The sequence below is a fragment of the Notolepis coatsorum genome, assembly GCF_963971535.1.
Source record: "Notolepis coatsorum genome assembly, chromosome: 12".
Taxonomy (NCBI): domain Eukaryota; kingdom Metazoa; phylum Chordata; class Actinopteri; order Aulopiformes; family Paralepididae; genus Notolepis; species Notolepis coatsorum.
The window spans coordinates 80,087,982-80,106,246 of NC_140176.1; the positions used below are offsets into that span (position 1 = coordinate 80,087,982).

The following is an 18,265-nucleotide window of genomic DNA, read 5'->3' on the forward strand; positions in this document are numbered from 1 at the left end:
ACAATAAACCTCTGCGGGGCTGCAATTATTTTCCAAAATCATGCAGCCCTAACACTTAACCTTGTGTCCACATCTTCTCTCAGTCTTAAATAGTAACCACTCTCCTTTCAAAATGCAACAAAGAGGATTTAAAGATCCACTTTAAAAGACTCCACTTAAATAACACTTTACAGTGTGAGATATATCTTGCTCATGCTACAAAATAATAATTTTGTGCAATTAATTAATTTACTGCAGTAGCAATGTGTGACAGCCTGTGCATGATACAAAAAACATATTTTTATTTTGCGTGTGAAGTGAACCAATGCGCCTCGCTATTATATTTGATTTTTTATGAATTCGTCCATTCACCAAAATGATTAATTTACCATAAAAAAACATTGATACATTTGATAAAAACATTTAAAAAAAAACTATTGATTACATTTGCAATTGAACATTTCAAAATGTATTGACATGTTTTTCAAGTGCAGTACTACAACTATCTGTAGTTGCCTCTCTGACACCAACTACTGAATACCCAGAGTAGGAGATGAGCCATGACGTTTATTTATGTCTGTAAATGCTGTGTAGTGTGGATGCCTACTGTACATGAGTAGGGTGAGTAACCTACATGCTATTGCTGTTTTTATCTATTGACTCATTATAGCTACTTTATTATATTGAAATAATATAATACCCACCAGTTACTATGACAATGTTTATCATTACATACAAACACAATTCAATTTTTGGCTTTAGATTTAAAAATGTTCTTTACCGGCCAAAAATGTTAAATAGTATGATTTAGTATATTTCTATGTGTCATTATATGTATTATGTGTTATCTCTCCACTCCACGTTATGGTAGTTATTGTGCCAGCACAGGAGATGCGATTATGAAAAAAGATGATATATACATAAATCAATATCTTCCTTTTGAATGAACTAGGCTCAGGAATCAGGATTGTTGAAGCTAATTAGCCTAATCCATGTCAACAAGTGTAGCCTATAGTAAATGTAATGAGCCAAACCCCCAATCAAAGCTATTGATGTCTTGTCTTCTCCCCTCACGTCTTCCCCCCTCACATTCCATAGATATACATGAATTCCTTACCCATAACAATGATATAACCTAACTAGTGATGCACCGATGTGAAAATTGTGGCCGATACCGATAACCGATATTAATATTGCTGTTCTGGCCGATACCGATAATTACCGATGTCGATATCTGTGTAGAAAACACTTTTTTATGATAATCAAATAAAGAGCTATTTTCCAAAACACATATTTTTACTTTTGTAACTTATTTTCAGAAATGACAGATATTTTGAAACTATTTAAGGCCAAACATTTTTTTTTATATCGGCCCTATCTTGATATCGGACCGATACCAATGATATTATATCGGCGGCCGATATATTGTGCATCACTAAACCTAACCCTAATCCAATCCTTCACCTAAACGCTAACCTTAACCATACCCTAACCATAATCCCCAACCCCAAAATCGTTCCTTTACCTTGTAGGAACCGGCCCACAATGAAATAGTTTTCATTACCTGTGGACACACACACACCCCCCCCCCCCCTCTGATTAACCTTCCCGACAAAGCCGCCGCTCGTGGTGCGCGGAAGAGAGATGTGATGACCCGCCGAGGACCTTTTAGAAACGATGACGAACCTTATGATTCAACGTCAACCCGCAGCTCTCCCGAATTCACACTGCCGAACACGCACACACACACACACACACACACACACACACACACACACACACACACACACACACACACACACACACACACACACACACACACACACACACACACACACACACACACACACACACACACACACACACACACACACACACACACACACACACTGTGGGGCGAAATCACAAAGAATGGATTGCAGCGGCTAATAGCACTCTTAACTGCGTGCTATTTGTGCCCCCTATGTGCTCCCTCCCCTAGCCATATTTTGTCAGTATCAGTGCTGAGTTTCCTCCTGTGGTACCCTTGACTGAGATTTCATAATCAAAATGTTAGAACAACCCTGAAAACTGAAAATATCTGTGGTAATAGTAATTCATGCATAACATTGAGAGTTCAGAGTACATTCTGGAGGAAACCTTCAGGCAAAACCTCTCTAATGATAAGGTTGTTTACACAGTTGTAGAGGCACCATTCCAAACCCCCAAGAACCAAACACCTTCTAGACATGTGACGGTTGAGCACAGCACGAGAGGCTGAAAGCGGAGATGCCTCTGTGAGACAAGACAAATGTGGTTGAATCTATACAATAATAGATTACCATTTTAGGAATGCCAAAGCTGGTTCCTTTCATAGAGTAATACAAAGTGTCAGTTTGGTAGATGGGGTTTGGTGCTGGCTCTGGTGGACTGAATAGTAGTAACCTAAGAAGCAATGACTATACTGGGTTAATGCTAGATCAACACAAGCCCTATTAAGGAAATGTTAAAAGGTCTGAAGTCATCAGACCTCCTCGATGTTGAAAACTGGAAGAAGACACCAAAAAGGAAGTCAGGGGGGAGAAGACGCCAACTCATCAACATACCACGGGCCCCCCCCCCCCCCCCCCCCCCCCCCCCCGTTGCTACAGGCACCCACACGACAAGGACATGTTGGGGCAGATAGCCCCAACAAGAAGACTGCCTGTTTTTAGATACTTGTGGTTGGTTGAACTAGTTTAAGAATAGTGAGGTCATTAAATCTATAAGTATTGGAACAGTAGTGAGAGAGAGGCCAGGCCAGCTCAGACCCGCCACACCCAACCCAGGGGGTCTTTTCTGGTCTCCACCACCTCCACAGACCATGGTTTCTACGTTGCCGCTATGTAAGTAAACTGTATGATAATCACTGTTGGTGATAACTATATAGGAAGATGTCTATTTAGACCAGGTTTACCATATGGCGGCAACAAAGTACTATGGTCTTATTTCATAACATAACATGAATACTCTTTATGTGCAATACTGTCTTGATGTAGAGAGCCAACGTGTAAGGGCTATTGTGATTTACCTCATCAATCCTTTTGTACAATCATGTATTATGCTTGAATACATTTCCTGTATGTAACCAATGCATTAACTCTTGGCCACGCTGCAAATAAATAAGTTTGGACCAAAGCTCCTGGTTGTCTGGCTAATACAAGCTTATTTCTCAGCTGACTAAAGTCAGGTGAGGAGACCATTCTATCATTCTGTGATCTTTCCCTCCTTCCAGATAGCAACCTCATTGTGCTGTAATTAACCATAGATATTCATTAGGAATATACGACACTCCCTCCACTCTCGATCTTCTTTGTCCAAGCTCAGAGAGATGTTGCTCTCGGCGTGGCTTTGCTTCATTTTCCCATTTTCTAAATTGATGTTTTTCTTCTTGGACTTGCGAAACGATGGCCCCTGTTGAAATTCAGCAAGGCCTTTCAGGTCTTTTTGAAGGCAGGAAAGAAAGTATGATGGGGCCATGCACTGTAGCTGTCTGCTGTCAGTGAGGACTGGCACACGCAGCAGTCTCTCTGGCGTCTGATGATGGTTGACATATGTATGGAGTCACCACACACACACACACACACGCACACGCACACGCACACACACACACACACACACACACACACGGGAAAAATTAAGCAAAGCCACGCCGAGAGCAGCATCTCTCTGCGCTTGGAGAAAGAAGACCGAGAGTGGAGGGAGGAAATTCTTCCTACAAACTTCCTACAAACTCGACACGACACAGTTGAATATGAGGGTAACCTTGAACCGTTTCAAATGTAAATAAAGGTTTCAAAACACGATTCAGAATACATTTAAAAAAAATATTTCTTGCTCACCACAACGTGTTTGAAAAAGGTCAAGGATTTTGTAACAGTCGGAAAGAAATGCGTAATAGAAAGGTACCAGAGCTCAGTAACTATTCCACCTTAAAGCTGCACCGGATAGTTTAGGGGAGGAAAAGCAAACCTCTGAAAAGTCTAAATAAACTATGATCTTTAGTGTTGAAAACAGTTACAAGAGAAAAACTAGATCCCTGGAGCGCTGTTTGAAACTAGACATGATCTGTTTGGCTGTGGTGCTCCTATCCTCCTACCGCCTTTACCACACAAAGAAGCCTCCTCTAAGTGCAACGTTGGTTCATTTAGATTTAGATTTTTTGGTGGGATTTGTGCCAAAATAAAAAATTGAAATTCAAGCATTTGTGATGGCACCATCTAGGTCGGTTTGTTAAGGAGCTCACGATTCTTCAGAAAATCCCAAAATGTTGCGCAATTCAGAAATAGGTTGAAATGGAGATATTGGCAATTTTGAGTGCTTTGAATTGTTCTCTATCTTTCTCCTTATTTGCAATACTTAATACAACTTGTAAATGTGTTAATTATTGTTAGATAGTGCAGCTGTATTATTTGCCACACTGTGTGAAAAAACTACAGTTTTGTTGGAGGGGAGTGGCTAAGTACTTCCGGTATCAGGTGTCGCAAACGGAGACAGGATGAAATGACAGCTCACACCAAATCCATTCCGAATAAGAGACAACGGACCCAGTACTTTGTTGGTGGCGTGAAAATATGCAGACAAACATTAAATATCTTTGGAACCGTTAACTGTTAAATTGCATCTGAATCGGGAGATTATCTTCTCTCCGTCAACATTTTAAGTTTATCTCTCCGTTGCTGGCAGTGCGCATAGAATAATGCATAGAATAAAGGCATACATGTTAGATAATTGAGATGTGTTTTCTCTAACAACCGCATCTATTCATATATTTCCTATAGTTTCTCTATCTAATCCAGTGCGTCTCGCTCTGCTGCGCTCGCATAATGAAGTATAGAGAGAGGCGCATGTGGAGAGAGCTTGATGGAGGGGGCCTTTAATAATAATAATAATAATAACTTATATATATATAGCGCCGCTATATATATATAAGTTAGCGCCTTTCAAGAGACCCAAGGTCGCTTTGTGTGTGTGTGTGTGTGTGTGTGTGTGTGTGTGTGTGTGTGTGTGTGTGTGTGTGTGCGTGTGTGTGTGTGTGTGTGTGTGTGTGTGTGTGTGTGTGTGTGTGTGTGTGTGTGTGTGTGTGTGTGTGTGTGTGTGTGTGTGTGTGTGTGTGTGTGTGTGTGTGTGTGTGTGTGTGTGTGTGTGTGTGTGTGTGTGTGGACGGGGGAGGGTAAATATGAAGGCAACATCGAAAAGTATTTATTCTCTCTCCCCCTCTGTGTGTGTGTGAGTGTGTGCATGTTTAGCCTGTGTGATAATGATTCAGAGGTGTTCTGTAACATCTCAGCCAACACCCCTGACGTTGTGGTGGTTAATGAGAGTAGTAGAGAGGTGTTTATTCTAGAGGTTGGCTGTACCTTCGACCACAGCCTGGAGGAAGCCTTTTTAACCAAGTTGCTGAAATATCAGCAGCTCAAGCTGAACATCTCACAACTAGGCTACAAGTGTCAAGTGTATTGAGCCGTACTGTATTGTACCCATTCTGCAATCTCTAGATTGAATGAAAATTGTATTAACAGATTGCAGAATGGGTACAAAAATACAACACACAGCAGCATCTCTCTGCGCTTGGAGAAAGAAGACCGAGAGTGGAGGGAGGAAACTCTTCCTACAAACTTCCTACAAACTCGACACGACACAGTTGAATATGAGGGTAACCTTGAACCGTTTCAAATGTAAAAAAAGGTTTCAAAACACGATTCAGAATACATTTAAAAAAAATATTTTTTGCTCACCACAACGTGTTTGAGAAAGGTCAAGGATTTTGTAACAGTCGGAAAGAAATGCGTAATAGAAAGGTACCAGAGCTCAGTAACTATTCCACCTTAAAGCTGCACCGGATAGTTTAGGGGAGGAAAAGCAAACCTCTGAAAAGTCTAAATAAACTATGATCTTTAGTGTTGAAAACAGTTACAAGAGAAAAACTAGATCCCTGGAGCGCTGTTTGAAACTAGACATGATCTGTTTGGCTGTGGTGCTCCTATCCTCCTACCGCCTTTACCACACAAAGAAGCCTCCTCTAAGTGCAACGTTGGTTCATTTAGATTTAGATTTTTTGGTGGGATTTGTGCCAAAATAAAAAATTGAAATTCAAGCATTTGTGATGGCACCATCTAGGTCGGTTTGTTAAGGAGCTCACGATTCTTCAGAAAATCCCAAAATGTTGCGCAATTCAGAAATAGGTTGAAATGGAGATATTGGCAATTTTGAGTGCTTTGAATTGTTCTCTATCTTTCTCCTTATTTGCAATACTTAATACAACTTGTAAATGTGTTAATTATTGTTAGATAGTGCAGCTGTATTATTTGCCACACTGTGTGAAAAAACTACAGTTTTGTTGGAGGGGAGTGGCTAAGTACTTCCGGTATCAGGTGTCGCAAACGGAGACAGGATGAAATGACAGCTCACACCAAATCCATTCCGAATAAGAGACAACGGACCCAGTACTTTGTTGGTGGCGTGAAAATATGCAGACAAACATTAAATATCTTTGGAACCGTTAACTGTTAAATTGCATCTGAATCGGGAGATTATCTTCTCTCCGTCAACATTTTAAGTTTATCTCTCCGTTGCTGGCAGTGCGCATAGAATAATGCATAGAATAAAGGCATACATGTTAGATAATTGAGATGTGTTTTCTCTAACAACCGCATCTATTCATATATTTCCTATAGTTTCTCTATCTAATCCAGTGCGTCTCGCTCTGCTGCGCTCGCATAATGAAGTATAGAGAGAGGCGCATGTGGAGAGAGCTTGATGGAGGGGGCCTTTAATAATAATAATAATAATAACTTATATATATATAGCGCCGCTATATATATATAAGTTAGCGCCTTTCAAGAGACCCAAGGTCGCTTTGTGTGTGTGTGTGTGTGTGTGTGTGTGTGCGTGTGTGTGTGTGTGTGTGTGTCTGTGTGTGTGTGTGTGTGTGTGTGTGTGTGTGTGTGTGTGTGTGTGTGTGTGTGTGTGTGTGTGTGTGTGTGTGTGTGTGTGTGGACGGGGGAGGGTAAATATGAAGGCAACATCGAAAAGTATTTATTCTCTCTCCCCCTCTGTGTGTGTGTGAGTGTGTGCATGTTTAGCCTGTGTGATAATGATTCAGAGGTGTTCTGTAACATCTCAGCCAACACCCCTGACGTTGTGGTGGTTAATGAGAGTAGTAGAGAGGTGTTTATTCTAGAGGTTGGCTGTACCTTCGACCACAGCCTGGAGGAAGCCTTTTTAACCAAGTTGCTGAAATATCAGCAGCTCAAGCTGAACATCTCACAACTAGGCTACAAGTGTCAAGTGTATTGAGCCGTACTGTATTGTACCCATTCTGCAATCTCTAGATTGAATGAAAATTGTATTAACAGATTGCAGAATGGGTACAATACAACACACAGCAGCATCTCTCTGCGCTTGGAGAAAGAAGACCGAGAGTGGAGGGAGGAAACTCTTCCTACAAACTTCCTACAAACTCGACACGACACAGTTGAATATGAGGGTAACCTTGAATCGTTTCAAATGTAAATAAAGGTTTCAAAACACGATTCAGAATACATTTAAAAAAATATTTCTTGCTCACCACAACGTGCATAAGGACACATATACTATCGATAATCTAGCGTTTATTTGAAAACGATTCATAAATCAGACGAAAAATTACAACGTGTTTTGTGTATTCCACTAAAGGGCTATTATCGCGTCTTTATCTGGAATTACTATCTCTAAAACTATACTCGTATTCAAAACGGTATAAAATGGAAATGTACCGATGAAAAAACAATCCGTTTCATACATGTTGACTGCAAGCAAGTCATTGATAAGCGACGGGTGTATTAGACCCATAGCCATAATTTAAGATATATTTTAAGCACTCGCAAATTTCCCCGTCCTCCCATTGATTAAAGCGGTGGCGTGCTAGCCCTAATGTGGTCATATGGGAGTGGCGGTCAATGAATTAATGTACTCTGTATTTATGTGGACATAAATAAAGCATCTAAAATGTGTGTGTGAGAGAGAGAGACTTCTTAGTTGAAACGTATAAGTTCAGTCTAGTGTTTCTGATTGAACATTCCGCTGTGATCACCAAGTCTGGAAGGTGTTAAGTGAGGGAGGGGTTACATATGCTGCAATGGCCCCTGGGTAATGTAGTTCAGCATGCATCATTGACAGAAACAGCTCCAAGCTTTTCAAGGTCTCTGGCTCAAAACTAACTCATGGTTCATAAGACATAGATTGAAAAGTATCCGCCCAACATGTACAAGTGATTACTTATTTTGAAGGTATGAACCTTTACTTTCATATAATGTATAAAAAAAAAAAAAAAAAAAAAAACAGCTCCAAGCTTTTCAAGGTATCTGGCTCAAAACTAGCTCCACAAAAATCATCATGGTTCATACGACATAGGTTGAAAAGTATTCGCCCAACATGTACAAGTGATTGCTTATTTTGAAGGTATGAACCTGTACTTGCATATGTACAAATATTGCTCAACAAGACCCTAAACTCTGTGCCTGGTCACATTTGTTAACTAGTTATTGTAGAGGTCATTCTTTCTTCCTCAAAACTACCCATTGCAGCTTTAAACGACAGCTTGTACCTTCCAGTGTGAAGGCACTCATGCATCACCTGAAGCCACCACTCAGTGGAGAAGCAGACACCGCTGCAACAGACAGGTTGACTGAACGTACCGCTGTGCACTCACTGCTCAGCAGAGGAAAGAATAGCACCGAAAAAAGCATACAGTATGTTTTAAATGCCATCCATTACCACTATATCAGATATCGCAAAGGTCACTGAGCATTAGCTGCAAATGGGAATGCGGTGTTCCAATACCAGCCACCTGCAAAGCAAATGCCAGGGACGTTTTTATAGTGACCTCATATGCAGGAGCCGTCTCAGAGTGTCTTTGTTCATATAGACCAGGGATGCCTACACTATGGTGTGTGGGGCCCCAAAATAGAGATTTGTTTTGCGATTGGGTCCCCATATAGAGTCCCCACAATGTTTTACTGATAGAGAGCCCCATGGTGAAATGTTAAATCTACTGGATTTAAATCAAGATGAGCCCCCTGACTAAACTGCTGAGGTGGGAACTGTATTCTAATGCAGCAAAATACAAAATACAAGGGACAGAACAAGGACACACAGTGGTCTAGATGTGAAGCTACCTGGTGAGTTGTCACCTCGGATGTCAGAATCATCAGCAATTTGTTGCATTGTTAACTAGCTAACATTTTATATATTATTGATTGATGTATATTTCCTAAGATAGCTGGTAAATATTTTGTATTATTTACATAGAGATTCAATAGAACAGTCACCAAAGTCTGGCACCAAGCAGAGAATAGAACACTGGTATTCTGACATGATTACCCGTCCTTCTTTCCTTGGCTCTGCTCTGCTCTGTACTGCATCAAACTAACTGCTCTAAAATGTAGCTATACTAAACTTAGACAACACGGTGTGTGGTATCCCAAGTGAAAACAAAAAGTATACTTAAGTACAGTATACTCTCAGAAAAGTACATATACAAATGTACTTTAACTATGAAAAATACACATCTTTGACATGGGATGTCTGGATGAAAACAGAACCTTTAGATAATTGAGGAACCCTTTCCCACTTAAATATAGAAAGACACACACACACACACGCACGCACACACACACACACACACACACACACACACACACACACACACACACACACACACACACACACACACACACACACACACACACACACACACACACACACACACACACACACACACACACACACACACACACACACACACACACACACACACACACACACATTATCTCTTACGTTCTCCACTGTCCAGTATTCCTGATTCTTGCAGGGAGCGAATACAGGAATCAACCAGCTCCAAACCTGTGGTCAACTCCTCTTCTATGTCCTTCTGTCCATCTGCTGTGAAGAGAGAGAGAGGGATATAGAGGAGAGAGGTGGGAGAGACATAGAGAGAGAGGGGGGGAGACAGAGAGGGAGAGAGGGGGGAGATATAGAAAGAGAGAAGAAGAAGAAGAAGAAGAAGAAGAAGAAGGAAGAAGAAGAAGAAGAAGAAGAAGAAGAAGAAGAAGAAGAAGAAGAAGAAGAAGAAGAAGAAGAAGAAGAAGAAGAAGAAGAAGAAGAAGAAGAAGAAGAAGAAGAAGAAGAAGTGAGAGAGACAGAGGGAGTGAGAGAGTGAGAGAGAGATAGAGAGAGAGAGAGAGAGAGAGAGAGAGAGAGAGAGAGAGAGAGAGAGAGAGAGAGAGAGAGAGAGAGAGAGAGAGAGAGAGAGAGAAAGAGAGAGAGAAAGAGAGAGAAAGAGAGAGAAAGAGAGAGAAAGAGAGTAATGGATCTATCTGGGTTGTAACCTCAATCTCTTCCTGTCAGATGGCAGGTCAGTACTAGATGTCAGTCTGAGGTTATGATTCTAAAACATTTACATCACACGACAGAAAGGACCAAGCCACAACGGCTGCCCTTGACACTGCCTGACCACAAATGAAGTGCAGTAGTCAAACAGGCTTGTGGTAATTAGAGTGTGTGTGTGTGTGTGTGTGTGTGTGTGTGTGTGTGTGTGTGTGTGTGTGTGTGTGTGTGTGTGTGTGTGTGTGTGTGTGTGTGTGTGTGTGTGTGTGTGTGTGTGTGTGTGTGTGTGTGTGTGTGTGTGTGTGTGTGTGTGTGTGGTGTGACACAAGCAGATTAACACTAAGGATTAACTTCACATTGACCCCCAAATGCCAAGTTCAAGGAGTGACACCATGTTGACAATGCTGGTATGTTTGTGGTGTGTGTGTGTGTGTGTGTGTGTGTGTGTGTGTGTGTGTGTGTGTGTGTGTGTGTGTGTGTGTGTGTGTGTGTGTGTGTGTGTGTGTGTGTGTGTGTGTGTTTCAGTGCGTGTGTGTGTGTGTGCCTTGATCAAACACATACAGTATGTAGCTGTGTGGCTGTAGGCATACAGTACATTATACAGTACAGTAATAGTCTGTGTGCGTCCGTACGTGCGCGTGTGTGCACTAGCGCCAAACGATTTCTGTTATTGTGCCGAAAAATTACATTAACACATGTACAGACATCCAGACTGTGTACAAACGGCAAATAGACCCTTTTATCGTTTGTAAACAATTAATGTTTTGGGATGCACACGTATGGTTGTGGACGTCTCAGTCTGAATGACACCAGGAGACTTCTTTCATGTCCCTGGAGTCACTTCCCAAAAATATGTGCATGTACTTTGCTTTCAAGTAAAGCGTTTGCCTATACAGTATGCCTGTGTGCAGATGCTCTGACCAATCACAGCTAACATATGAGGATGATTTGCCATTCAAACACCAACTACATTAAATGAGTCAGTGCCAGCTTTGACAGTCAGACATGAAACAGGCAGAGGTGTTAATTCTAGCCTTCTCTTCGAGAGATATTTTCACAGCTTAAAGCAAACAGAAAAAAAAACAGTTTTACAAGATTCAAATTAGCACATCGTCTTCAAACATTCTCAGATTTCAATGTATGACACATCATTTGAAAGCTTACATGCTGTACTTTCACAATCTGGACACATCTGGAAAATGAAAATGGAGACATGTGGCATAAATCGCTGTGCGCAGTCACATATAGTCCCCACAGGTTGGCTTTCTAAACTACTGACAATCCCATACGTTGTTGGTACGTCAATGACACGTGGAGAGATCATAACTACCAGGGCAGGAATATGCCACTCAGAGGGGCCTGGGGCAATACAGTGCTATAGGCCCTTCTGTCCCTCAGGGAACAGATTATGACAAGGGGGCTCTGGGGGCATGCACAAAACAGCTCTGTAATTCCTCTTTTGATCAAGGAAATGTGACAAAATGGACTTTTTTTAACCTGCTGTAGTGTGGCAGTGGAAGGGTTAACCTTCTGTGTATTGTCGCAGTGAAAGGGTTAACCAGAATAATCCAATTATCTGATCGCCATTCCAAGTACTGATCGCAATCGTTTTCTTTATTTATTATTATTATTATTTTTTAAATTTGGACGGGACAATGCAAAATTAATGAACACTGTGGAGTGTAAAAATTGCCAGATTTAGCACGAGGCTAATTTCCATCCGTTGTCCCCAAACATAAAAACAGGACTCAAGTTTCAAGTTTCAAGTTTCTTTAATAGTTGTCATACAGAAGTACAGAATACTTTCATACAAAATGCTTCTTACTGTTACGCTCCAGAGACTGTGCTAGACAAGATAGTATCAAATAACATAGTATAGCATGTAATTTAGAAGTAGAAAATTAGGTCACAGTGTTCAGTATAGACATATGTACAATGTTCGATGCAGAATAGACGTAACTGAGTTACCATATAATATACAATACTATGCAGTGTACTAATGTACAGTACTATATAGTGCAAAGCAGAAATGGGATGAGGTACAATTTAGGTACAATTTACAGTAAGGTGTACGAGTTGTAGTGCAATCATTCATCAATAAATATAAAGTGTGGGGAGTGGGTGCTACAGTGTGTTTGTTTAAAGTGGGTGTGTGCTATAAAGTGTGTGGAGTGGGTGCTACAGTGTGTTTGTTTAAAGTGAGTGTGTGCGTGTGGATGTGTGTGCTACAGTATGTGCGTTTGATGGTTGTTGTTGTGTAGTGTTCATTGTTCGTTTAGCAGCCTGATAGAAACAGTAAGAAATGTACAAATACATAACAGCAATACACAGAAATACTAGTGGCTAGATGTGTTCACATGACTGGTTGGTCTTCAGCAATTTTTAAAAGCAGCAAGGGTGGGGCTTTCCCTTATGGAAATGGGGAGACTGTTCCATGTTTAACTGCCTTTTATGGACAGGACGTTTTGGCCAAACGTGGTCAGTCTACGTTGGACCATGCAGTCACCTCTGGTGTCTGACCTGGTGCAGAGTCCAGTGTTTTTGTAGATGAATTCCTGTACAGGAGGGGGAGCTAGTCCATGTAGGCATTTGTAGATCTTTTTAAGACTTTGACATTTTCAAAGCTCAAAAAGCTATCGTGTGTCCAACGTTATCCAGCCGTGAACATGGTGGGGGGGGGCTCGTAGGTGCATCTGTTAGAACCGCTTGCCCTGCCAGAGTGTTTAAACCCCGCCCCCACGCTGCAGCTCGGCCCAGACAACAAGCCATATGCGTGTGGCACTCAGACAGAGTGCCACACATTCCCACAGCAGGATGAATTATGAATGGAAATAGAGAATAAAAGAAATAACGATCATAATAACGAGTATACTCGTTGTTGGCGTCCAACTATTGGCGGGCTATAATGAGTATACTCGTCATTGGCAATTAATGTGTTAATTTCAATATAGAATATTCGTTGGCAGCCCTACAAGTACAATTAGTTACTGCACACTACATCACCCCTGAGTGGAACATGGAAAGCCAAACTTTCCTCCACTGTACCGAAAACCCGTACCGAACCTTGACTTCAAAACCGAGGTACGTACTGTACTGTGGTTTTTGTGTACCGTTACACCCCTAGAAAGTAGTGAAATCCTGCTGTTAACCATTTCACTACCACACTACCAAAGGGTTAACCATTTCACTGTGGCAATACAGAAGGATAACCCTGTCACTGCCACACGACAAAAGGTTAACCCTTTCACAACCACACTACAGAAGGTTAACCATTTCACTACCACACGGTGAACCGTCTGTAGTGTGGGTACAGTAGTGAAAGGTTAACATTATGTAGTGTGGTAATGAAATGGTTAATATACACAAGAATCCTGGGGCTCCCTGGGCCGGTGGTGGTCCATGGCCCTGGGACATTTGTCTGGAATGGCCGGTAGGTAATCCAGGCATGACGGAAGTAGGGTCTCAAATCTAACGTTGAGTTTTGGATGTAGATATCATGGCACACTTGGCACTGGACATGGAAACAATAATGGTCTGTAAACAGATATCCTATTACACCTCTGCCACAACGCTCATAAAACAGCCAGACATATTGATTGTGGTTGTTGCAGCATAGTACACACAATCAATACAATATGATTTGATTTATAAAATGTAAATGTAGAAATAGACAAGCTGCATCAGAAAAGTAACTAGAAAACAATTTCCATGCAACCATGTCAAAGGCAGATGGCTGGCGATTAGCCAACAAAACCACTCATGTGATTCTAATGTAAACGTCACTCTGCCCCCAAGCTCAGACTTTTGCCTCAAAATACTGCCTTTTTTAAACAAAGGTTTTTACTATTTAGAGATACTATAACTGTTTGCTGTTACAGTAAATATGTTCTTAAACATTCAAACTGTGATAATATAAAACAACCATTGCATTCATTTTCTTGCGATCTGATTTTCCGACTTGAGGACGAAAGTGTTGAGCCAGGCTGTGTCCGTATGGGGGCGGTGTGTGCATGCATGTGCCTGCCTGACTGTCACTGCAAGGTATGCAAGGGTGGTACGGTCCCGTAGGGGGTCTGAAAGTGTTAATCAGTGATGGGCAGTAGCTAGCTACAAGTAGCGACGCTACATAGCTTAACTACATTTTTCAGTAGCGTGATGGTAGCGTTGCTACTTTTGAATCAAGTAGCGATCTCTGTAGCGCAGCTAGTTTTCGAATCAAGTAGTGACGTAGCGTCAGCAAAACGCTACACGCTACATATCCGGAGAAACATACACAAAAAAAAAAGAGTGTCTTCGGTCCTGAGAGTGTTGTGTTCTTCTGTCCTGCAGCTGGATGCTATTGGAGAAAACCCACTATGATTGGTTGGTTGGTTTAGATATGAGTATGACGACTCACGATTAGGCCAAAACATTACGGGTAGGCCAATCAGAGGCAGGATAGGGCGGGACATGCCACTCCAGCTCGGCAAACCAGGAAGTAAAAAAAATCTAAACACAGACCATGAATGAATGAATGAACCGCGCGAAATAGCAGAAGGATTCGATGTTTCCAGGGCTGATGGCATTGATGAAGATGATGTCAACATATGTGTTTATTGTGTCAGCCAAAAACGAAGCTTCTCTCAACATCCCTCACGTCCAGCACTAACTTGAGAACACATATATTCAGGTAAGCTGATGAAAAGCTTTACATAAACATTGTCAACTGTTCCCAAACAGCACACAAGTCAGTGCACTTTTTGTCAACAGATTTAACTAACATGTTTCACTGTAGGCAGAAAATGAACAATATTATGGGGGTGGAGAAAAGAAAAAACAAACTACCATAAATAGTACATACACTAAGAGGGAAAATATCACCTAGAGCAGTGGTTCTCAACCTGTGGGTCAGGACCCCCAGGGGGGGTCCCCACATGATTTTGGGGCAATGGAATGTTTTGTGAGTTACATATTTAAATACATTTGGTCATTTAGCTGACGCTTTCATTCAAAGCAACTTACAAATTGTGTACAACAAGTCAGCAGGATTGGTACATATCTAGCAGCCAAGGATAAGTAGTATTGTTTGTCTAGCAGTGTCGAGCTTGAGTGTTATACTCTTGAGTACATACTGTACTGTAGTAGTATAGACATATTAGCATAGTTGGTGGTAGTATAGACATGGTAGCATAATAGTAAAATGCAGTAAGACAGTTATTATTAGTTAAAATTCAGATATTGAAGAAGTGTGTTTTTGGTTGATAAAGTGGGCAGGTTTCAGCTAGGAGAGGGTATCATGCAGCCAGAAGATGCAGAGTTTAGGGATAAATAATACATAAAGATAGAATAGAAAAGAAAAAGACCATTACTGCATCAAAAGTAATCAACAAACTATACTATAAAAATTGATCAAACCAAATGGTCTCTTTATTTTCTTTTGTAGAGGCTGCACCCAGCTAAACTTTCCTTCCTGGATTTTGTACATAATACAAGTTCATGTTAAAGCCCAACCTCCAGGTTAAACCCTACTGATCAATTATGGGTAGCTTACATCATTGGTATATAATTTCATTATTTATTTTTTTCCATTTGACACCGGAAATGCCACTCTGAAAGAGTTAAAAAGGTCCATGCACGAATAACATGCACGCGCGAATCAAAAAAGCTTATCAAACGCCGACGTCACTACAGGTGCATATTAATGAGCCGAATCTAAAAGCTAGCACGGCCGTGACGTCACTTCAGGAAATGCCTTGCCCGTCCGGGTCATAGTACTAGTTCAATGGTGGCCCACTCGGTGCATCACAGTTAGCCTATATAGCTCCGCCGTCCCTGCTGCCTGCAGTCGGGACCACTACACTGACGTTAGCTTATGGTTTTTCTCTCCTCTTTGTGTGCCCCCGTCCTCGCGGGTGTCCTGCGGAGGAGCTTGTGGACGCGACAACAGCGGCGGCCGTTGTTAGCTCATAGCTATCGTTCGTGTACCACTAGCCTTTACGGGCTCGAGCACCCTACAGGCTGCCACCATTGTCGCCGTTGTCGCGTCCATGGGCCCCCCGGCAGGGTACCCGTGGGGACGGGGTGTACAGAGAGGAGAGAACCATTTTGGGTCGGCCGTTCATGCCGGCCAGCGAGCCGGATGTCGGGATATTTTTGTTAGCACAATAGCTACCAAGCTAAGCTATGTTAGCTACTAACGTTATAAACACAATATGTGTACAACGACACAATGATTTACATTGTTACAAATATGGTAACGTGGTTGTGGCTTTAGAGATGGGTGGCTATAATCACGGAGCAATAGTGTTAGGTGAAACAGATACATTTTCATTCGGCTAGTAGTAGCAAGCATATATCAGTGCCTGCCACTAGCTGTGTGTGACTCTCAGCGCCCCCTGGTGAGCCCCCTGGTGCCCTGCACCTGTTGTGACGATCATTTCGATTACACACGCACGTTATGAACCATTGATTAAAATATGCACGTGCGTGGTGATTGTGTTGGGCAGACAAAATGTTTGATAAAAACGCTAAAACTGGGTCAATTTCAATACTTTTTTTTTTCATTCTTCATGAAAGTCACTGTTGGCCTAGTCCACATTGTTTATTGAACAAAAATACAACGTGAAGGTTGACCTTTAAAAGGATGACACAAAAAGCCAGACCGAGGGCTTGTTTCAGTTTTATAATAAACAATCAAACTGAGCATTTATTTTGCCTGCCTATTTGTTTGGTGGAAACGTGATCATGAAGTAAAAAAATAAAAATAAAGTAGTGCCGATGTAGCTAGCTATTTTTGCCATGTTCTTGTAGTGTAGCTTGCTACATTTATCTGGGGATAGCTTCCATTGTAGTTGAGCTATATTTAATCGAGAGTAACTTGTAGTGTAGCTTGCTACATTTTCCAAGTAGCTTGCCCATCACTGGTGTTAATATATAGTGACACGTAAGAAGGATATAAAAAAAAATAAGCCGTATCTGCACCTGCCTACATCTGCGACCAGATCGCTCAGGTCATCTGATTAGGGCTGGCTGGCTGTCCCCCGGTCTAGATTGAAGACAAAAGCCTTCGAAACCGTGGCCCCCAGGCTATGGAATGCTCTGCCCTTGGACCTTAGATCTGTGGTCTCGATAAACACCTTTAAAAAACAGCTAAAGACTGTGCTGTTCAAACAGGTGTTGGGCTAATTATGCTCTGTGTAAATTTTATATGTATTTTTATCTGTTTTGGTTTTCCTGATCTTTCAAATGTTTTATTATTTTCTTTTACCATGCTGCTATCTTTGCACTTTATTGGTGTTTTTACTATGTGAAGCACTTTGTGACCCTGGTATGTGAAAGGTGCTATATATAGTACATGCACTTTACTTACTTACTTACTTTTCCTTTATCTCTTTTGGGGAGGGGGTTGTCTTTCATATTAGCTATATTTTTTGAGGGGGACAAATGTACCTCTTCCCCCTAACCCTGTTACATAGGGTGACCAGGTGTCCCCCTTTTGGTTGTACTGTCCCACCATTTAGGGCTGGAAGTGCAAAGCACATGCTTGTGTTCATGTGTGCCTGTGTGTGCATGTGTTCCTGTGCGACCAGTCACATACCTGTGTGTCTGTGTTTGTATGTGTTCTTGTAGGACCAGGTCCATACTGTACCTGTGTGTCTGTGTTTGTATGTGTTCTTGTAGGACCAGGTCCATACTGTACCTGTGTGTCTGTGTTTGTATGTGTTCTTGTAGGACCAGGTCCATACTGTACCTGTGTGTCTGTGTTTGTATGTGTTCTTGTAGGACCAGGTCCATACTGTACCTGTGTGTCTGTGTTTGTATGTGTTCTTGTAGGACCAGGTCCATACTGTACCTGTGTGTCTGTGTTTGTATGTGTTCTTGTACGACCAGGTCCATACTGTACCTGTGTGTCTGTGTTTGT

The 18,265-nt window shown here is 41.6% G+C and overlaps 1 protein-coding gene across 1 annotated transcript in view; it reads right to left on the reverse strand.

Moving 5' to 3' along the window:
- The window catches only part of ctnnd2a (catenin (cadherin-associated protein), delta 2a), a gene marked incomplete at both ends in the record, with an annotated part of 886,308 nt that overhangs the window by 630,789 nt on the left and 237,254 nt on the right, over positions 1-18,265 (reverse strand). Inside the window, one exon of the mRNA XM_084325908.1 lies at positions 9,817-9,921. Within this exon, the coding sequence (XP_084182034.1) occupies positions 9,817-9,921 (105 nt within the window). The remainder of the gene's footprint in view (positions 1-9,816; positions 9,922-18,265) is intronic.